Source organism: Pyxicephalus adspersus, chromosome 3 (genome assembly GCF_032062135.1).
Source record: "Pyxicephalus adspersus chromosome 3, UCB_Pads_2.0, whole genome shotgun sequence".
NCBI classification, from domain to species: Eukaryota; Metazoa; Chordata; class Amphibia; order Anura; family Pyxicephalidae; genus Pyxicephalus; species Pyxicephalus adspersus.
This window is the reverse complement of record NC_092860.1, coordinates 43,048,160-43,071,508: the sequence shown is the minus strand read 5'-3', so window position 1 is coordinate 43,071,508 and position 23,349 is coordinate 43,048,160. Positions and strand designations below refer to the sequence as shown.

The window sequence follows — 23,349 nt, the reverse complement described above, 5'->3', positions numbered from 1 at the left end:
TCCCTAGTTAATAGTGCTAAGCTGAAAAGTCTTAGCATACATTGCTTCACTGTGTGATGAAATACATTGAAACGTTTAACTTATATGACATTTCCTCTTACATACTCTTACAACTTCATCATTTCTGGAAGACCTTTGGCTTACATTGAGCTGTATAACTCACGTGCAAACTCAAGGCTTTTACTGACATGAATTGTGTCATGTGCTGCTCTTGGTACATTAACCTGATAGTACATACAAGGGGGTGCTGAGATGTTCCTGGCTTTGCCCAGAAAGTAGAGAGCCAGAGTTAATCAACATATTCCCCCCTGAGACTGATGCACTTGGTACAGCGTAGTTGCAGTTTTTCTAGACCGTTCAAATAAAAGTCCTTTGGTTGGACCGCAAACCAGCTCTCAGCAGCATCTTTGATGTCAGAAATGTCCTCAAAATGTTGCCCCTTCAGGTTATTCTTTAAATTCTGGAACAGATAATAGTCCGAAGGGGCCAGGTCAGGTTGAGTAGTGGGAGGGAGGACCAATTGGCAGCCACAACATTGGACGTGTGCGCAGGTGCATTGTCCTGCAAATAAAGAATCCCTTTGGTCAACTTTCCACGGCATTTCGTCTTAATTGCCTCCTTCAGCTGGTCCAGGAGGTTAGCATAATACTATCTGGTGAAACTAGAGCCCTGAGGTAGGTAGTCCACCAACGGAATACCGTCTTTGTCCCAAAAAACAGACGCCATGACATTTTTTGCCAATTTCTGGGTTTGGAACTTCTTCAGCCGCGGGGACCCACTGTGGCGCCATGCCTTTAACTGTTCCTTGGTTTCAGGATCATAGATGTGGAGCCAGGTTTCATCCTCACATGTCTAGGATAGTGCTGATAACAAACCAAACGCGCTCCTACTGCTGGTCCTCAAAAATCAGCTTATGGACAGCATCGCAGGTTGCCGGGTCAATTGAGGTGCCCAGTCCTGAAACGGGTTATCCAGGTTATGACAGTGCTGTAGGAAGGACACTTCTCCCTCAGTGTTTGTGACATCTCAGTGTGAATGTCCTTTGCTGACTTTCTCTGGAGAAACACAAACTTCATGACGGCCCGTAACTCAAATGACGTAAAACTTCACATCACAGCTTCTCACTAAAAGAAAAAACAGTTTTAGGAATTGCAAATACTTGATATTTGCACAGTTGCATACTAAGATATTAGGCTGTCATATGGCCCCACACTCATGTTTATTTTTCATCTGGAAGGGGGCAAAGCCAGGAACCCCCCCCCCCCCCTGTAATAGTTAATGTAAAACTGTGCAAAGATTGTACTCTATATTTTAAGTCCACATCTAATACTGAACAAGGGAGCATACCTGTATTTTACACAAGAGTTGTCTTTGTTTTGCGTGTTTATGTGTACTATTAAGACATAAAGCATACAACAACATACACTGTGAAGTGCCTATAAATATGGAACAAAATACTGATATTAGAGATGGCACTAATTGCAAACAAAATAGCCAGCATACCCTGGGAAAAGTAGTTATCTTCAGTGACCGTACAGTAAGTACAGTAGAAAGAACTGCCACCAGTACATAGAACTTCGATAGAAGCCTTTCTTGTCCTTTTTATACATTTTTTTTTACACGTTTAAAGTGCAGTGATCACAAAAAACCTTCCATGGGTATACTGATGGCTTATATTTTCGTAAGCACTAAAGAGGGGTGACTAGTTCTATGTATGTTCTAAATTGCAAAACTAAAACTGGGCTTATTTTATGATATTTTGTCTAAAAAAGAAGTTTGTCAGTTTATTATATATATAAATATATAAAACTAAATACATTATGAGAAAAATTGAAAAATTGATTACTGATACTACAATTGTTTAGGCTGTTTTTGCTTTTTTGCCTTTTAATTATTTAGATCTAGCTGTTACACATTTCTAATATAATGTAATTTTAGCCATTTGTTTAGCAGTTACTGTATATACTGGCATACTATATACTGTACTTATGTCCTCCTTACATATTTTTTGTCAATTGCCTTTTTGTTGAAAATGTATAAAACATGTATTTAAAAAGTATTTAACAAATTACAAATGTATTTTTAATTTTGTGAAATGCAGCCTAATACAAAATAAAACTGATTTATTTTCATTTTACGTCTATTTTGTTTTGCACTGGCTTGTGTATACATTTGATCAAAGTTTTATACTTTTTTTTTTGTATGATTTTTTTGATGTGATTTGCCCTTGAATGTTGAGCAATTTTAGGCCCTTTTCTGTAGTTTACACTGTGATGTTTAAGACATGGAAACCTGGGTTTGTGAGTTAAACAGGTTATGTGTAACCAGATACCACTCTCCTTCCAAGAATGTGTAGCGTCATTGTTGTACTTTGTGTTGTAGGAATTGGTTACAGACTGTGTGGATTTTCTGTCATGGAGCTGAGCACTGCACTGTTTTTGAGCCTTTTCCTTTTGACTTTTTTTTGGTGGAAATTCTCTCGACCAAAGGGTTTCCCTCCTGGGCCCCTAGCACTACCCATACTGGGTAACATATTGCAAGTGGACTTCACCAATCCAATAAAAGATGTGAGACGGGTGAGTTAGATAATTATAAGAAATGTCATATAATATAGGCTAACAGCACATTATAGTTCATTTACAGCTGACTTGATAGGACAGATTTTTTTCATTGAGTAAACCTAATCGTGGAAGAGTAGGGTTGTTGCCAAAACTGACTACAATTACTAAAATATTGCTGTCTGTCTGCATTTTAGAATGAATTCATATTGTACATTTTAAAATTATTAAATAATTTAATTAAAAAATTCAGTTTATAAAATATATGCAGATTTATTAAACAGTGTCTTGGAGGGACACTTTTGTCTATATGTCTGACAGTTACAATGGTTTTCTCATTTTTTTAGAAAAATGACCTCAGTAATCCTGCTACATAGTAATAATGAATACAAACAATTTGGACTACTGGTATACACTGTACATCGTTTGTGACAGGCATAAAAGTCCTCTCCCTAGATGTTGCACTTAACTGTTAACTGTTTCGATAGTGAGTGAAAATAAAGTAACTGTGACAGCCATTACATCATGTGCAAGACTAGTGCAAAATAAAGGGCAGCATTGTGTATCTATCAGTAGATATAGCCTTTCTAAACCTTTTTAACATAGGAGAAACCTTCAAATAACTTTCAGGTCTTAAGGAACCCCTACTATCATTACCTTATCTAGTGGTCACAGTACATTATTGTGGTGGTCAGTAGCAAGAAAATCAGAAAGCCAAAAAGATCACTGGTGTCAGTGGTAACTGACTTAGAACACAAGGAACCCCTAGGACCACTGAAGGAACCTTAGGGTTCCACAAAACCTTGGTTGAGAAACATTGGGTATAAACCTAAATATATTTTTTGTGACCTGCAATTAAAGTGGAACTAACCCTATTTTTCAAAAAATTGTGATCAGGCAGGCCCTTTATTGCAGAAGGAACAAGTGATTTCCCTGCTTGAATAAAATATTCTTACCTGCTTGATCACATTTTTTTTCAAATATACTCACCTGTCCCTGTTCCATTGCGGGTGTTGTCATCATCTTCTTGTTTCCTAATTGGCTGGGCAAGGTTGATGCCTGCATGGGAGTTTAATTAGTCCCAACAGGACAAGCTGATATGCACTGGGTATTCAGGCTTACTACACTGCATGCAGTGATTCTGACAGCTGAAAAGCAACATCAGGCCGGCAAGTATGTTTTATTGTAGAATAGACATTGCCTTTTTCAATAAAAACCTGTCTGATCCCAAATTTTGAATGTGGACTATAGTTCTGCTTTAATCTGTGCTATGACATGCTGTGCAATGTCATTATAATTACAGTGACACATATATACCTATGTATTGTAATCTTGGTGACTCCCCGGATTGTACTTGTAATGATTGCTTTAGTAGAGTGGAGACAAACTGAGTGCTCACTGAGCTTCAAAAATAACGTGAAGCTTTGTTACTTTTGTTACAAAACCAGAGGCTACAAATCATATGACAAAAGTGCACTGCTTCATATTAAGACATATAGGTACATATAATAAATATATAAATATAAATATATATATATATATATGAAAAAGTAAGTATAAATAGGTTATATATAGGTTTAAGTATATATACAAGATATAAAAGTATACCAATTTTAATCTACTGCTTTACTTTAGCTCATAAATTGTGCCAACTGACCCCTCTAAGACAAAGTTTGGATTTTTATGAATAGTTGATATTTAAATCTAAGTTTAGGAGATTTAAAAATCTGGGTTTTATAAATTAGTTGAACAATATTAATGCATAGCGCACAATATATAATTCACATTTTTTTCTCAGTTGTCCAAAATTTATGGTCCAGTGTACAGCATCTACCTAGGATTTACCCCAGCTGTTGTCATCCAAGGGCTTAAAGACCTGAAAGAGGTCCTGGTAAACAAGGGAATTGATTTTGCAGACAGACCTCAGAACAGATTATTTGAAGCTATTTCAGGAAACAAAGGTAATGTGTTTCTGTTCTTTAATATCAGTGTATATTTTAAATAGATGACCAGTTTTATTCACAAAAGTTTCACAAAATATGTAAGTCCCAGTTATGGCACAGTTAGGGAAGTTCCATTGAAGACTTTGCTTATGGTACTAATAAATGGTAAATGGTACTAGTAATAAAACTAGTAAATGGTACTTTGGATATCTTGACATAAATATCCATCCATCAGAATAAATAATAGACTTCACTGCAAAATCACTAGTGAAGCAGTTCCATTACTTTTTTATTATTGCTACTAACGTAGTGATAGACTGTATTTGTGACTATTGGATTGTATACCGTTATAAAACTGCAGTTTTTTTTCAGGTCTTGTGGTTGCACGCTATGGACAAGCATGGAAAGAGCATAGGCGCTTCACTCTGTCCACATTGCGTAACTTTGGGCTGGGCAAAAAGTCCATGGAGGAAAGAATTCTTGAAGAGTGTATGTACCTGAATGAAGAAATTAGGAAGAATGAAGGTGAGCTTACAAGGCCCCGGTGTCACATTTCAGAATTCATATTCTGGTTCTCGATTCTGCTGCCTTTGTATATGTTTATTCAACCAATGTAAAAATGAAATTCTGTGGATAGGTATATTTGGGTGGATTTCTTACACAAAAATATAGTGGTATAAAGCTCTTGGTATAAAGTTTTTTGTTGTATCATTTTTCTGGTAAAAGGGCAGAAAACTGCATTGAGTGAAAAGTTCTGGAAACTACTGTGTCTGGGCAATTCAAATTGTTGTTCCATGTGAATCTAACAATACATTTTTACACTAATCTGCTTGTCAAAAACATTCCAAATTGTCTGAGTGATCTTGCAGCCAGTTAGGTTATTGGCTTATTGGTTATTTATATTTGAGGCTAAATGTCTAGTACTGTTGTTCAGAGACTATATAAAAAAAATGTGAATACATATCTGTGCAAGTTTTCTAAAATATAATTATATTAGAAAAATAGTCATTTTCATTACATTGATCACATTTATTAGTATTCTGCAACATAATAACATTTAGGTATATAACTGATCTCATGATAAAATAGGAAATGTGCTATTTTTTTTTATAATTATATGTGCCTATAATAACAATTAGTAATCCAGGGTTAAAATGCAGTGATAATGACAAGTTACTATTATTGTTTTTTTTCAGATGCACTTGTTGACCCACGTTTTGTTATTGATAATGCTGTATCCAATATAATCTGTTCCATTGTGTTTGGAAGACGATATGACTATGACGATTCCACGTTTCGAAATATTCTTAATATTGTCCATGAAAACATGAAGTTGGCCGCTGGATTTTGGGCTCAGGTAAGTTCATTCCCGACTGTCTGATCCTTAAGTTTACACAGAGATATATTTATTCAATGATTAACCAAAATGATTGACCAATTAAATTTCAATTTACTGATCAATAAAGCTGAACTTTAGACTTATATAAAAAGATCTAGCTTTTTTGTATTCATAAATATAATAAAAATGTATGTTTTACAGCAAACCATGTACTGTAAGTAACTGAATCTGATATATCCGGTATCAGCCTCTTGCATTCTCCTGTGCAGCAAAACTACAGTAATCACGCACAATGAGGAGAGAAAGAGCTAATAGTAATGTAAGGGCATCTGTCTTTTTCATCTCCTTCCACTATTTTCTGGTTGGGGGAGAATCAAGAGCTGTAAGTACTGAACAACTTGGCCTACTGGATTGCCTGACAAAGCTGTGCTGTGGGACAAAGCTATGTTAATCTCAAAACCCAATGGACAAAAAATATCCCTTCTTTGTCACGATAAACGAGTCCCAAATTGGTGAATATTCTTTTTCTTTGGTAGGAAGTGTGAACGCTAATTCCATGCTATGTTTTAGCATACTATGTTTTTATATAGCCCAAATATGTAACATATTTGTATTTAAAAGGAAACCAGATAGCAAAAGAAAATATGAAGAACTATTTCCTAATTTTATCTTTCAGCTCTATAATGCATTTGGATTTGTCAAACATCTTCCATTGCCTCACCAGAAGATATTCAGAAATGTTAGGACCGTCTTTGCATTCCTTGGGAATGTTCTAGAGGAACACAAGAGAACTAGAGTGCCAGGTGAACCCCGAGATTACATAGACTGTTATCTGGAAGAACTTGATACGGTAATCTTTAATTTAATCACTATATTTTACACAATGGACCTGATTTATTAAAGTTCTCCAAGACCGGAGAGGATAGACTATCATGAGAGAACCTGAGTAAATAATCGATTTCTTAAAATCACTTGCTATTATTTGGCAAAGGTTTTCAATCCTGGACCAGATCCATTTCAGGTTTGCTGGATCATCAATGACAGTCTATGTTCTCCAGTCTTAGAAATCATTAATAAATCAGGCCCAATGTATCATATATTTGCAAACCTTGTGCTCTCCAGCAAATCATGTGTTGCATATACGCTAAAGATGTGTTTACTAATGATTATTTTTTTCCATATCTTCCTATTTTTAAGGAACAAAAAAATGGTCACAAGTCAACCTTTGATGCTGAGAACCTATTCACATGTGTGGGGGATCTCTTTATTGCTGGGACAGAAACTACATCTGCCAGTTTAGAATGGAGTCTGCTTTATATGATGACCTATCCAGACATTCAGGGTAAATGGTTATTAAAATGATCCCCTTCTTTAAATATCCTGTTTTCTAGTAGCTTTGCTCATGATTTATCTATATTGTCTATTGCAAGCTACCAATAACATTTTTTTACTTTTTGCCACCTGCAGTTTGATACTTTTGAGTAACATAAAATTAACCTTCTTTTTTTTTTAATAATTCCCTGATGTGAGTATTACCCTGTGCTTGGCCTTTCAGAGAAGTGTCGCGCAGAAGTAGATAAAATTCGGGGAGACAGGGACCATCTGGACTACGAGGATAGAGTAAGGATGCCATACACACTGGCTGTTTTACAGGAAACCCAGCGCTTTGCCTCTGTTGTGTCACTGGGGGTTACTCATGCACCTATCAAAGATGTTCAACTGAATGGATACACCATACCAAAGGTCAGGAGACACTTCTAGTACCCTTGTGAGGAAATGAGACAAACATGTATTTCATATATCTCTACAATGTTTCAAATGTCCCCATGTTTTATCTCTATAACATCAAATACAAAAAAATACATGTTCACCTTTCTGCATAAATTAACTTAATTATGTTTGCTGCACTGAAATACCAACCAGCATTGTCAGCCCTACTTGCTGGACTACAGAACTCCACCTACTACCACCACGTTTTCACTCCACATGCAACAAATGATTAAATTCCCTGCAAAACAATTCTAATGCCTTAACTCCCAAGAGTCAGTCCACATGTTGTGTGTAGAGAGAGAGTTCCTGGGAAATGTAGGTTTTTGAGTATGCCTATCTTATTAAGAACTCAGCTGTTCCAACAGCAAATATTTGACATGCCTATTAATGTTGTCCCAGGTAAACGTTAACTATAAATAAAGAGAAGAAAAAAAGATAAATCAAATTGGGATATGATCCCAAGAGGTAGAGGAAAGTTTAAGGTAAATGTGGGCAATACCTGGACATGTGCATTAGGACTACAATGAGATAGATCAAATATATGGTAAATGTGGAATTAGCACTGTTTCCCAGAAACAAAGGACCAGGTCTCTGCCCTCCCAACAGTCTATGATCATTCCTACCAGAATTTATCATTCTGCATTTATCTTCATGTATTGTTAATGTCTGAAAAGAAATGATGTCCCTAGAAAATTATATCCTAATATGATTACCATGAAAATAGAAAAGGGTCCTGTGGTTATATAGATTCATGTAGTGCCATATATTCAATTAATTACTGAAATAACCAATAAGTGTTAAAAATTAGTTACCAGCTCTGACTTTCTGTCCTAAAAAGTTGACCACTGACCAACTTGGTGGATTATTCTAGGTAACATAGGAAGGTTAGATCTCACTTGCAAATACTTGCAGATTTGTCAGGACTTCTGGCATATTCCAAAAATACTAGATTTCCAGTCTTTATATTTTAGCCCCACAGAAATGCAGAGGTAGCCAGATATGTTATATATTTTGTTAAGTCATACGCTATATCGTATACCAGTATGTTTCTGGCAAGCTGAAACACAAACTCTATTTTGTGGGAACTTCGCTTGTGGCTTTTTTTCACCAGAATCCCAGTAACAGTTGCAACCACAAAATAACCAAATGTTGATCACACATTATGCTGTAGATTTCTATATAATGTAGAATAAACAAATTAATAATTCGGAAATCACTCTGAAAAAAAAAGGTTATCTCTTCATTATTCCCTTGTGGAAAGTGAAAATACACTCACATCTGCCATTAGGGATGAACAAAATTTATAGTTTAAATTATTAAATTATCTATTACATTTAAATATATTTGGAGAGACATTAGGAGCAGATTAATTTTTTTCGATTAACTCATGTTCACCCACAACCTGTATTGCTGTCTTGGAGAGTAGTGCTGAGTTAAATGTATTACATTTTATTGCAATAGATTAGATAAATGTATGATCTGTTCTTTTATGTCTACAGGGAACAGTCGTCCTCACAGATCTGTCCTCACTGCACTACGATGAGAAATATTGGAAGTATCCAAATGAATTTAATCCAGAAAATTTCCTGAATGAGGATGGAGAACTAGTGAAAGTAGAAGCTTTCCTTCCCTTCTCTGCAGGTAAAAGACAGTTACAAAAATACGGCGGTGACTTCACAGATAATAATTTAGTGACAACGGGCCTGGTTTACTAAAGCTCTCTGAGGCGAGAATCAGTCAGTGAACCTGAGTGATCCAGCAAATGAATTTTTTACAGTCATTTGCTTTTTTTTAGCAAATATTTTCAATCTTGGACCAGATCCATTCCAGACTGTTTGGATCACCCAGGTTCCCTGAAAAAAGTGTATACTCTCCAGTCTTGCATTAGAGCTTATTAATTCAAGTAAATAATTCAGGCCAAATATTGGAGCTAAATACTGATCAATAGGATCTGTGGACAATATATCCAGAAGATAATAATAATATAATATATAATATAATATAATATAATATATAGAATATTATAATAATTATAACACTTTCAGTCATACCTTGGACTATCAACATCTGAATGACCCATAGGTATAAATACTGCTGCTTAAAATGCATATATAACCAAAAACTGTTTTCTTTGTTTTAGAACAAGTAGGGAAGAGTCATGTTGTTTTTACTGTCCAAATCTAAAAAAAAATTTTTTAGAAATACTAACATTACAAAAAATTAATTTCTCATTCTTTTGGAGGAGTAATTCAAATGTATTCTTCTACTTTGTCTCTTGCCTTCAGGAGCTTGTCTTTTCAGTTTAGATAGTTGTATCACCAGCTTAAGGCTGTGTACACATGTTAGATTTTAGTCGTTGGAAAGGATCCTTCACAATATTTTTCAATGACAGAAGATTGATAGATGCATGAACAAGCACTGTACATGCAGAGCTGTTCTGCTCTATGAAGAGGGGAGGGGGAGAACAAGCAAGCAGCACCCCACTGCGCTCTCTCCCCTTCATTGTATTGCAGTCGTTCGTTGTTCATGAATCTGCCAGGATGAATCCATGACGAGCACTGTACACATGTACATGTCAGATTCTCGTCTGATACCAACCCTGAAGCAATAATTGGATGAGAATCATCTGATGTGTGTACGTTGCCTAAGATCTTTTTTCTGCAAAGTACACTAGAGGTCACTTGGTATATTATTTCTGGACTCAGAGGTGTCTGGTTTGTACTTCATTTATTCTCCAAAAAATAAAATCAGGACTCCCCAGACACATTACCGGGGAATTCATCTTAAAAGTCAGGTTATATTTGTCACAATCAAGCCTAGGTTGAAGGAGATTATCAACTATAGTCACAGCAATAAACATTAGGCAGGGATTTCTTCTATTACCCATCCCTCTTTATCAAAAATAAAGAACTTAGGGTTAAATTGCATTCTGAGTGTTATGCTGAGTGTTAATCTTGTGTTTCCATTTAGGTCCCCGGGTTTGTATTGGAGAGAATCTGGCCCGAATGGAGCTCTTCCTCTTTTTCACTACTATGATGACACACTTTGAATTCCATTGGCCGGACCCCAAGTCGCCTCCAGACCTAACACCGGTATTTGGGCTCTCACTGGCACCAAAACGTTTCAAAATGAAAGTTATACCACGTCTATAGAACTGGACTAAACTTGGATAAAAAGGTTATCATTCCTATTTACAAAAACTGTGTTGTTTATTGTCTACAATAGGCCAATGAGTACACATGCATGACAACTATGATACACTAAGTGATATTACATAACTGGAAAATATATCAGAAAGTTTCATATGGTTTGGTCTTGAGGCTTTGACTTACACTTAATTTTTGACCTGCATATAATTGATGAGAGAAAAAGGGGTAAACCTAGTTTGGTATCGCACACTAGAGTTTTTCTTTAAACTATATTTAAAGCTGCAACTTTCCGTAGTTTTATTTATTGTGTGAAATGTTGAACCCCCTGCTAAGTTTTATTGCTGTATGTGTTTTCACCAGGTCATTAACCCACTCTATTTGTTCTGATGAAATTGTCACCAGGCAGTAAAGTGATGGGAAATACAACATTTTACAGCTGTTGGCCAAAGGGTGTCCCACCTGGGTTCATAGAATTCCTTGTTGTGGTCAACATAATACAGATGGATTATTACCATATCCTAAAGAAAATGAAAGCGAGCAGCATACCCTACACATTCCGATGTGTCAAGTGTTGAAATCCAGAGCTGCCAACAAATCTGGCACGGTCCTCTCTATCCTAATAATTTACCTTCTAATGTAGAAGCTTTGCTTCACCATATTGTCATGTTGGCCATGGCAGCATCCTAATTCATGAAAAAAGTGGAAAAGAAATAGGGATTTTTGGCAGCAAATTAAAATGTATTTTTCAAATTAGTACAACGTGAATGACACATATTTCATTAAATCAGTGTAAGAAAAACAAGCATGGTAAAATCACAATTAGACTATGACACAAGTCATCAAGCTCAAGATTTATAGCTTTAAATTGTTCTTTTTTTTCCAGTCTGTCCGTGTATAGCTTTCATACTCCCCCATATGATTCTCTTGGTGAAGTTTTATTTCTGCATGGTATGCGCACCCATAGCCATATAAACCATATGAAAACCTATAACTATATAGAAAAGCACATTTTCAGCTATACATGCATTTAAGTACTATAGTATATATTCTATTGTAGAACACTATCATTAGTTTTTTTGCAAATTTGCCATAGCCTGTATGTGACTATGTATGAAGGATAAAGTCCTTGCCCCTGATTCATCATTGAAATCCGCGATCGCGGGAAGCGCGATAATACGCGCGACCCGCGCATGATCGCCAGTAAAAAGCTGTCGGATAAGCGCGGCTCCGTGCGCGAGCTTTTCCGGTTGTTGAATAGCGCGATCGCGCGCGCGATTCCGGATCGCTAATACGAATGCGCGACCGATAATCCGATTTTGTTTGATGAATCAGGGGCCATGAGTGTAGTTATTGTTCAATTACATGGGCATGGATGCTTGATAGAATGAGCATAAATGTTTATAAATTAGGTTAATTGAGGTTCATCCCCCAATGACCCAGTTCCAAGAACAAAGGTGTGTGGCTGGCTTTAAATATGGATTCTAAAGAATCACTATGAAGACTCTTATTATAAATCCTCAGCAGGGGTAAAACTAGTCCAATGCTGTATTAAAGAAAGGGACAGTGTTTTATAGCTATGCATATGTATTAGCTTGACTGATTTGCTTCTAAGTCTCTGTTTTTAAACAATAATTCAGAAGAATTAAAAATCCATGTGAAGTGCAGTGTATAGTTTTCATTCTTTTGTGACACCTAATAAACAAGGGTAAAAATCTGCTATGTTCCTCACAGTTCAGACATATTGCTTTATAAAAACAATTTGTGTATGTTTTATAACCTTATATATAATTATTCTTTTACTAGGCCATGGGAAATGTTTCTTTATCAAAATAATGATAATCTGTATTATAAAATCTTTGCATTATTATAGGTTCTAGTAAAAATGGTTTTGATTGTCAGGTTAGGTCACTTGACATAAGTCATACCACACCCTGCTAAATAACTTCAGTTGACTTATATTGTTATCACCTTGTATCCCGTACATTATCTGTAGCACTTATAAACAGTTAACTTATTGATGATGAAGAAAGGTGCAAGCATTTTTATTAATCTAAGGTAACTGCAAGTGTGGATTTTCAGCTGTACTTTCCCTGCCTTAATAGTCTGTGCAACCCCTTAGGGTTAAATATAAAAATGTGACACTCCCTTACTAAAATACCCAGTAAACTGTAAATTTAATTTATTAGTCTTCAACCAATCCTAAAGAAATAAAATGTAATTTCAAAATATTAAAAATTGATGTATGTGCAAAACATATTGTGACACATATGATTGTGTGTAATATTACAAAATGTTTTTACATTAATTTATTCACCTTTGCACAAATTCTTGAATTTTTGAAATGGTTATACCAGGGTTTCCCAACCAGGTTTCCTTTAAAACTTAGATTACAAAATGTGCAAACCCTATAACATTCCTGTTGGGGTCACCCTACCTGGGTGTTCCCTCTCTGTATCGACACGTTTCATGGATAAGTTCCACTTCTTCAGGAAATTTAACAGAAATATCTGGTGTTTGACGCATATGAAGTTTCACCTATACTAGGTGGTAGCGGAAAGAGACAGCAAAGTAGAAAAGGTTTCCAATGATTCTATGCAAATGTATACAAAAATCCTCTTTATCAATTTTTTATTTCATTTTTTATATTTGCATGATTTCACCAAGGGAAACAGCCCATTCGAGTCCACTTGTTATCATATTGTGCTCATGCATATAAAGATGGAATCCATCACTCATTAATAAACTATTGTAACATCCATCCGTGTAGTTTCTCTACCACCAATGGAATGAGGCGGTAGAGGAACTACACGGATGGATATTACAATAGTTTATTAATAGGTGATGGATTCAATCTTTATATGCATGAGCACAATATGATTATTATTATTAAGTACAATTGTGGTTATTGGCCTGGAAAGTCCCTTGGTGGAGTTATAACCTTAGATTAATTTTCTATTTGCTCAGTTTATCTGACAGTAATGATCTCAGTAAGGATGGCATTCTTCCTTCTGGACAAAAATGTAAAAGACATTCTTTCCACTGACCACCATGCTAATGTTATCTGTGTTGTGCATAGAGTAATTATAGCAGGGGTTCCCTGAGGATATGAAAGGTATTATAAAGGATCCCCCCATGTAAAAAAAAAGGTTGAGAAAGGCTATGTTATAGTAAGAGTTAACACCCAAGGCTAGAGAAGATACACTTTCATCAGTGAACCTGGGTGATTCAGCAAATCTGGAATGGTCCAAGATCTAATCCAGGATTGAAAACTTTTGCTAACAAATTTTTTTAAAAAACAATTGCAGGTTTTCTGGATTGCCCAGCTTCACTGATAAAAGTGTTTCCTCTCCAGCCTTGAGAAGCTTTATTAAATCAGACTCAAAATGGGCATGTTGAATGTTGTAAATGTAACATGCAGCACCAGATTTGACCCACAAGGTGGAGCCAGAGAGCATGGGCTCACAGACACACAAAGTATCAATATACTATTATTAATATTAATAATAATAATACTAATAATAAACAGGATTTATATAGTGCCAACATATTACGCAGCGCTGTACCTTAAATAGGGGAAATTTAATCTAGAATAAAGATTGACCTGGGTTTCATGCAAATGTTCCTCATTAAAATGTAATGGTTTGTGATTTTAATGTGCACTACACATCATGTGATTAGAACAATTGCAATTATTTACTTCTGGTTGATTGGAAGATGAATCTTATTTAGGATGAGAGATTGTGAAGTTTTGTTAGATATATGACATGGTAGCCAAACCAGGTGAATATATTTCTCTGCTGTATACAATAGTGTCATTACAGCACTATTATTATTATTATTATTATTATTAATAATAATATTAATAAACAGGATTTATGTAGCGCCATCATATTACACAGCGCTGTACATTAAATAGGGGTTGCAAATGACAAATGAATACAGACAGTGACACAGGAGGAGAGGACCCTGCCCCGAAGATTACAGGTTCCAATACTTTTTCCTGGGGATTTGCCTCAGTTAACAATACTGTAGACATCTGAATATCTAGACAATTCTTCTAGATCCCCTTATTTGTTACTAAATGTACTCATATATGTTCTGATATTCTAATATATTTGTAGGCACCGTCCTTTCACGCTAGATACGATCTTTTGAAAAATGCAGGAAGTGACATGTAAAGGAGAAAGTGTACTGCAGAACCATCCATCACTGAATGACCGTACACACAATAGATTGTGAACAATTGTCGCCCAATCAGATCTGCCAGGACGGTTGTTCGTTTCCGGCGACAATCCTTGTTCATCGGCGTCGTTGTGCACTTTTTTGTTAAAGTTTATCTGACAACCAGACGTTAGTCGAACGTTTCCAACAATTATTATTGCATGTGTGTATGCAGCCTAAGTGTTATATGGGATGAATGTTTAATTTCTAAAATTCTTTTTAGGTTTATTAATACACAACTCATGGAAGGTGTAACACTGTGTACACATGGAAGGTGTACACAATGTTATACACAGTGCAGTGGTCTATGTTAGATGGAAATATTTAATTGCTGCAGACGTTGTACTGCATGCTTAATATACAAAGCATAACTGTGGAATAAACAAACTTTTTTTTTTTAAACTGAATTTTTATTGAACATTTTCACATACAAAGACAACCAGGCTTATACAGCAAAACATCTCGTAAACACAGCATACAGGGTGATAGGTACATCCGATAATGGTACATAAAACTCTGGCGTAAGTAACAGTAAAAAAAACAGTGGCCGTACTGTACCGGTCTATCAAACCCCATAGACTATAAAAATACAGAAACAACAGATAAATAAACAACAGAAAACAAGAAATGAGTCAAAAAGAAAAAATGAAGGTAAGCCGGGGAATGGGGGGGGGGGGGGGGGGGGAGGAGTGGGGGATACAAACAAAGGTGGATAGGAAGCACAGTGGCGTCTGGAACCAACAAATTTTTTTTAGTTTGCAGTCCCCCCACCCCACTGTGTGAAGTCCTCTTTTTTAATGCAGGGCAGTAAAGCTACAAAAATGGTGCAAAGGAACCCTAAGGAAACTTACATGAATACAATAATACATAAAGTTTCTCTCTGTCATTACCTAGACAAAATTAGCTTTTAACCCTTGTTGTGCTTAAGGCAACCCGCTGCAGGAGTAAAAGTTGTTTTTTTCCCTCAACTTTCAGCTTTAGTTCCCTGCCAATGAACGTGCATTGAGGCCACACATATTTGCCATTATTGTTCTTTTTTATGTGCGCAAAGATTCTCCAGGTATTTTACAATTCTATTGTATTCACACTCAGGAATATATTATTGTTATATCTGAATGATAAAAATGTTATTACCAAGTTGGAGCATTTCTACAAAAATGAGACCTATGATTATTTTATTAACGGGAGCTTTGTGTGTTGTGGTACACAAAAATCGGCTTGGTTAAAAAAGTGGGTGTGTTACCAGGTGGGTGTCATAATATTTACCAAGTTTCTTCCTATTAGCTGTAAAACTATGGCACCTGAAAAATGAAGGCCAAAATGTCAGTCAGCCCATGCTGGAAAATTTGTGTAAAAATGCAAAAGCACTTTAAAAAAACTATACAAACACATACAGGCAATTATCTAAATCGATCCTTATAACACAGCAAACTTAGACTGATCATGTTGCACAATTCAATACCAGTAAATTCATAAAATCAAAAGACAATGAACTATTTTAGCCTTCTGCAACACTTTTAGCACACAAAAGTCTGCTTGTAAGCATTGCCTACTGATGTCCTACAATTCAACAGATTTTGATATACCAGTAACTGTATGAATTACACTTTTATCATTGAAAGCAGACAGAAGTAATGATTTGCTCACTGCAAAGCTCTTCAAACACAACAAAGTCAGCTTGTAAAAATTGTCTGCTAATGTTTCTTATGTTTCACACAATGAAACATATAAAATGCTGATTTGAGGTTTGAGCAGAGACAGATTATTTGTCTAAGCACAGTGCTTTTAAAACACAAAAGGATAGCTGATAAAAATTGTCTACAGAAGTTGTACAAATTAGCAAGAGATGGCTTTCCGAATTGAAAGCAAAACATAATATTTGGCTAACTGTGATGCTTTTATATACAAAAAAGACACCTTTGTTACAACACTGCAAAAAAAAATTGTAATTAAAGCTGACCAATGAGCTGTTAGAATTTCTGGTCTACATACCCTTATTTTTCAGACCACAGTACACACTTTTTTCCCCCAAAGTGGGGGAAATTGGGGGGTGCATCTTATGGTCTGAATACCTCCCACGCTTCCAAGGGGGACCCGGCAGGCGGCTGCAGTTCCATCTAGCCTGGCATCCCCCCTGCAGCCCCCTCAGTTCTATAGCCTCCCCTGCCCGGATTACAGAAAACATAAAGCCGTCTACCCCTACTTTATCCTATCGAACGCAGCGCCCATGTCTATAGGGATGCTGGAGATGTGTTTTTGTGTGAGAAGGCTCCTTGTAACAGTGGGGAGGCAGAGAGAGCAGGAGGAGGGCAGTGTGAGGTGAGCAGTGCTGGTTAGCAGTTTTTTTTCCTGTGCAGCAGTCATTCTCCTATGACAGGTAAGCTGTAGCTTTCCTGTCACTATAGTCTTGTAGTGCAATATCTGTGCTATGTGCGATGTGCTATGTGCTATGTGCAATGTGCTGTGTGCAATATGGTATGTGCATTGTGTCTGTGCAATGTGCTATGTGCAATGTGTCTGTAAAATGTGCAATGTGCTTTGTGTCGGTGCAATCGCTCTCTCATTAAATTTTATTCTGCTATATTTTAGTAAATATTTCTTTATACAATTTGGCTCAGAATATTTTTTTTTCTTGTTTTCCTCCTCTAAAACCTGGGTACGTCTTATGGTCTGAAAAATACAGTATATGCAGGAACATACTGCCTCTTCTGCTGATAAATGGATTAGGATATCTTTGGACAAGGACAGTGTGTACTTTATTGGTAAATGGATGCTTCCCCTGGGGCTTTTAGTGATGGATGAATGTATACCCCAGGACCCTATGAATGAATAGGATACCCTAGGACCTGGGGTATAAACATGCTTAAACACACCTGCCAGGGCTAAATAAGGATTCTGTCCTTAACCCTTTTTGTGTTTCTTCTGGTGGTCTACCACACCAAAACAAATCACTAAATTCTCTTTAAATCATCCATGAAGGCTCACATTTCAGTTATTTCTCTTTGTATCTATCCTTTTCAAACTTACCCCTAAAAAATAAAGACCTTAAAAAGACCATAATCTGAATTTCCTATACAAATGCTTTTATACACATGATATAGCCAAGTGCCAAACCTCAGATATATTGGGAAGATGTTTTACATAGGTTATGCCATTATATATTATCTTCAGCATACTAAAAACTCATAGTTATATACTTCTACCTGGATGAGTTTACCCTCTCTGCCTGTGCTCAAATCTATTTGTAGCAAACTTTTTTCATCCAGAGTTTCGTTGAAACACAGAATTCCTTCACATGTTGCTAGGGGTTCCTCAATCTGTGGTTGTTCGACCTTCTGTTTGATGATGCCTGCATAGTTCTGGGGCCAACTTGGTGGAGTCATTTGCATGACTTTACTAAGGGATTTAGCTGACCACCAATTTTAAAAGCTTTTTACCCTTTAAACCCCTATGGTAGAATTAGAAGGGGTTCCCCATACCCTGAAATTTAACTTTTTGGTTCTGCGGTGGTAAAAAGGTTGGGAAATGCTTATTAAGACCACCTGATCCCCAACAAAAAGTGAAAAATCAGCTAAAACAATCCATGAGAATTCTAAAATTGGTATTTCCCCTCATTACCACCTAGGCAACAATGACAAAAATAAAAGAAAATGACCTTAAAGGGAAAACAGACTGCCAGAAGAATACAAAATTTAAGGGACACTAGAACAAATGTAGGCTTTTTTATCAAAAAAAAGTATTTAATATCTTGTTTTTGCAAAAACTGCAGTCAGGTAGAGTTCAAATTTCTATTGTTTAATTTACATTATTGAGCAATTATTTTTAATTATTTACTATGACCTAGTGCAGTATTCTAGCTGCTCTTTACCCTATTATACAAGACCTAAAAATATTCTGTTTATAGTTTTAGGTCCTAAAAGAAGATCTCTTTCAATGCAGGGGGCTAAAGTAACTTGCAAATAGTTACTATTAAGCCTAAATTACTTAAGATGGATTTCTTGTCTTTTGCTGGCCTCCAACAAAAGACTGGTACTTTTCCAAGATAGGAAAACATAAAACATTTTTATCCCCAGGGAATGCTGTTTGTGGCCTGCCGACTTAGGCTACCTATAAAAAAATTACTTTAATTTGGTCAATATTTATTTGATCAACTCGCATAAATTTTAGCCATACTACTACACTTCAAAATCTTTGCACAGTCAAACCTTTCTTAATGATTCTTAATTGATCAGAATATGTGTGTTTATTTTAAAAAAGTAGGAAGATCTCAAAAACCTGCCAGAAACTTGCACAAAATGTTCTCCTCTTAGGCCATGGTACACGAATCTTGGCTGTAGCAAGAGAGCAAGACTTCTCAAAACCAAAACCATGGGTGGACCTCAAGTGAAAGTGCATCAACTCTATATTACGAGCATATGTAGTACACAACTCAAGTCATGCATGTCTGTTTTTTAATACCAATGTATGGAAAGTCTTTTCCATCATGATATGTTACAATAGAGGTGGTGGCATGCTCTGCTCCTTATGTCCTTATTTGTGGCAATGAAGCATAGTGGTAGCTGTGGTTACTATAGCACTGGTAATGGAAGGTAATTGACTACAGGGCATGGACATGGTACGTTTAGAATGTTCATCATTTCACCATTTAATTAGTGCCTTTTGTTTAATAAGTGGAGGACACAGGAGGTAAACGCTTTGGGGCTGGCACCTCCTCTGGTGCCATTCCAACCTGGAGAGCTGCCAGAGAGTACCGTGTTTCCCCAAAAGTAAGACCTACCCCGAAAGTAAGACCTAGCACTATTTTCTAAACCTGCCCTAATATAGGACCTACCCCGAAAATAAGACCTAGGAGAAAAATAAAAATAAAAAAAATAAAAATAAATAAAAGCATACATAAATTAAAAAAGTACTCACCGAGTTCTTTCCCTGTGAAGGCAGCGGGAGTGCACACTCCGGAGCCGCACAAGCCAATGCTTTCTTTGTAGTTCCGGCTCCTGTCACAGGCGGAGTGATACTACATGCACTTCGCCTGTCAGAAGCCAGAACTCGGGCTCGCGTCTTCCGATAAGGTAAGTTTTTTTTTATTTTAACCATCACAATTATAAAAAGACGTGTAAAACTTATATAAAAAAAAAAAAGAAAAATGTGAGGAATCATTGCCCCGGCCACATCCATTGAGTGCTGATTTTACAGGTTTGTAAGGACAAGCAGGCTGATTTAATAACAGTGCAAGAAGTAAAATGCTGAATTCAGTAACCAATAGCAATGAATCACTGTATTGAAAATGTGCCAGTACAATATCGATTCTGAAATGCTTACTAGGCATACTGCAGTTTGCTCTTTGCACTATTTATAGAGTGAGTTTAATTTACAATTGGGTCACCATATAAAACTCTCACATGCACAGAAAAAAAACATGAATACATGTAGACTGTTGCACCTGAATAGGTTTGTTACATTTGTTTGTTCGTGGTTTCGTACATGAATAAATGTACATTGTTCTACATGAATATGGTAAGTGTTTTTTTCATTAAAAAAAAATATATACCGGTATATAAGACCTACCCTGAAAATAAGACCTAGTGTGTTTTTGGGAGCCAAAAAAAATATAAGACAGTGTCTTATTTTCGGGGAAACACGGTATATGTTCTTGTACTGCTGTTCACATAACCTAATTGTGACAGCACAATGCAATCCAAATTGTTATGACGAGGAAAAAAACATTACCAAAGCTTGACAGGTGTCTTAGGCATCTCCCTCCAGCTTACAATGTCAATGTGTTAGTAGCCTTACAGAGACAAAATAGTCTGCACTTTTCCAAGCTGATCCGTAACCTCATTGCCTTCAGTTGAATGTCTGAAGTGTAGGATTCCACGAGCCAGCATTTTGGAAAGACTTTGGCCAGAGCATTTACACAATGGCTGTCTACACATATCATAAAGCAGCTGGTAAGGAACAGGTTGGACCTGGGAAGCTTGGAAAGGTGTGTGAGTGTATTTTTTTTTTTTTTTGGAAAATAGGCTTAAACTTTTAAGCACAAGATCTCTCCTATATGCAGAGTTTGATACACTCGGATTGGACAGCTACATGGAAAATGTGGTAAATGTGGTTTAATGCTGATAAATGTAAAGTTATGCACTTAGGGTTATGGTCACTTTTTTGCACTTAGGGTCATTTTTTTGCACTTAGGGTCACTTTTTCTTCCAGTGCAATGCTTGAAGCTCAACAACTTGTTGCGGTGTGTTGACAAACATTTTACAAGTACCTTCTGTGGGCATGTAACACAAATGGTGTGATTAGGCCTTTTGACCCGTAAAAACATTGCACAATATTATTATTGGATTCAACAGGGGCTAGTTTTTGTCAGTTCAGCAGATTCAATTGTAAATGGTGCCATATTGTGACTACTCAACATTCTGTTTTATAATTACATATCTTATCTAAACCTAGGGCACAAGTGATTTCCTTTGTGCCTAATTAAGCAGCCCATGTATATTTCTAAATGCAACACAACAGACCATTACTGTAAACAGTCTTCTAATATTTATAAGCATTAACACCTGTATCATAACTTCTGCAATACATAATGGTGATGTTTTCTGAAAGAGTGAATGATGGAAGGGATATGGCTCCATGTTTATTAATATTTAAGGTAAAGTCATTACCTGTTATTACAATGCCTATACTGAAACTGGTTTATCTGGAAATCCAATGAAAAAGTGTGGGGTGAATTACTTATTCTATAAACCACTGTTGTTGTTTTCACTAACTGATCTTTTGAATGGGCTCAATTAGACATTCTCTGTAAATAAGAAACAGGATAGGATATTCACAATGATTTGAGCTGTAAAACAAGCCACTCTTATAGACCTTTGATTGGTGCCATTTCTCAAGCAGGAACATTAGCTTGAACAAGGGACTTATTCCGAGCATGTGTCTATTCTTCCAGATTAAAATTGTTCAACAGCTGACCAGCATACCACAGGGGGTTCCTAATTCTTAAAGTAAAACACTTGCCTGTGCCTTGTGTACCCAGTACATAGCCAGCAATATTTCCTCATTAAACATATCATGCTTTTGGTCATCATATCATGCTTTTTGGTGATCATGAGCTGCTCCACGCCTTCTCCATAATTTTTTCTTGCCATCATTCTGGTAAAGGTTGATCTTGGTTTCATCTGTCCAAAGAATTTTTTTCCAGAACTGTGCTGGCTTTTTTAGATAAGCAAAGTCCAGTCTAGCCTTTCTATTCTTGAGGCTTATGAGTGGCTTGCACCTTGCAGTGCACCCTCTGTATTCACTTTCATGCAGTCTTCTCTTTATGGTAGACTTGGATATCGATACGCCTACTTCCTGAAGATGGATGTTCACTTAGTTGGCTGTTGTGAAGGGGTTTCTCTTCACCATGGTAATGATTCTGCCATCATCCACCACTGTAGTCTTCCGTGAACGTCCAGGTCTTTTGGCGTTGCGCAGTGCTTTGTTTCTTTCTCATGGTGTACCAAACTGTAGATTTTGCCACTCCTAATATTGTAACAATTTCTTGGATGGGTTTTTTCTGTTTTTGCAGTTTAAGGATGGCTTGTTTCTTGTATCATAACAGATATGACATATACCCCATTAATACAGAGGGTAATAATCTCTGATAACAGATATCACATATACCCCATTAATACAGAGGGTAATAATCTCTGATAGAGATCCTCCTTAATCGCGCAGCTGAAATCTAATCGCCTTAATTGGCAGATTCGCGCTCCCTATTGTGAAGGCTGGAATCCGGCTGGCAGTGAGGCGAGTGTACGCGCACACTCGAGTCCGGACCGCAGTAATCCGCGATCGATGGCTGCGCATACTTTCGCACTTCCAGCGAGCGCGGATTTTATTGATGAATCAGGGGCAGTGTGTTCTGGAAGGGATGCAGGCACCTACCCTGGCTGAGCACATGTTCTCATCTCTATCCCTGTACCTCCTGCATTTCTCTATATCCTGATCGGGGTTTCTCAGGCCACTATCAGGGGCAGGAAACACTTCAACAACTTTATTTGCATTTTACAAAGTTACAATTCAGCAGATAAAAAAAGGCAGTCCCCTACATCAGAAATGGAAGGAATTCTTGCTATCAATACTCCAGATGTAGCAAGTATAGTGGGGAGTTGTATGGTAACAGTGGCTGATGACAGTATAGCAAATTACACATTTCTATTTAGCTCTTCCCACATTTTAGATTGTAAATTCTTTTAGGCAGGGTTGTCTCCTCCTCCTGTGTCAGTGTTTGTCTATGTCTGTCATCTGCAACTCCTATGTACATTGCTGTGTAATATGTTGCCGCTGTATGAATACTTTTTATTATTAATATCACAGCTCACTTT

General features: G+C 36.6%; 1 protein-coding gene across 1 annotated transcript; it reads left to right on the top strand.

The window, feature by feature from the left end:
* The first annotated feature begins 2,414 nt into the window (after positions 1 to 2,414).
* LOC140327701 (cytochrome P450 2J6-like) lies at positions 2,415 to 11,906 on the top strand. The gene is made up of 9 exons (XM_072407061.1): positions 2,415 to 2,576; positions 4,357 to 4,519; positions 4,874 to 5,026; positions 5,698 to 5,858; positions 6,517 to 6,690; positions 7,038 to 7,182; positions 7,396 to 7,583; positions 9,110 to 9,251; positions 10,581 to 11,906. The coding sequence occupies exons 1-9, from the start codon at positions 2,415 to 2,417 to the stop codon at positions 10,760 to 10,762; spliced, it is 1,470 nt and encodes a 489-aa protein (XP_072263162.1). The 3' UTR covers positions 10,763 to 11,906.
* Positions 11,907 to 23,349: the final 11,443 nt, after the last annotated feature.

Excerpts from the sequence above, each read along its gene's own strand:
- LOC140327701 (XM_072407061.1), top strand. The coding sequence starts at position 2,415 with ATGGAGCTGAGCACTGCACTGTTTTTGAGCCTTTTCCTTTTGACTTTT. Across the intron at positions 5,027-5,697 it reads AGAAATTAGGAAGAATGAAG|ATGCACTTGTTGACCCACGT; the intron begins GTGAGCTTACAA and ends GTTTTTTTTCAG. Across the intron at positions 7,584-9,109 it reads ATGGATACACCATACCAAAG|GGAACAGTCGTCCTCACAGA; the intron begins GTCAGGAGACAC and ends TTATGTCTACAG.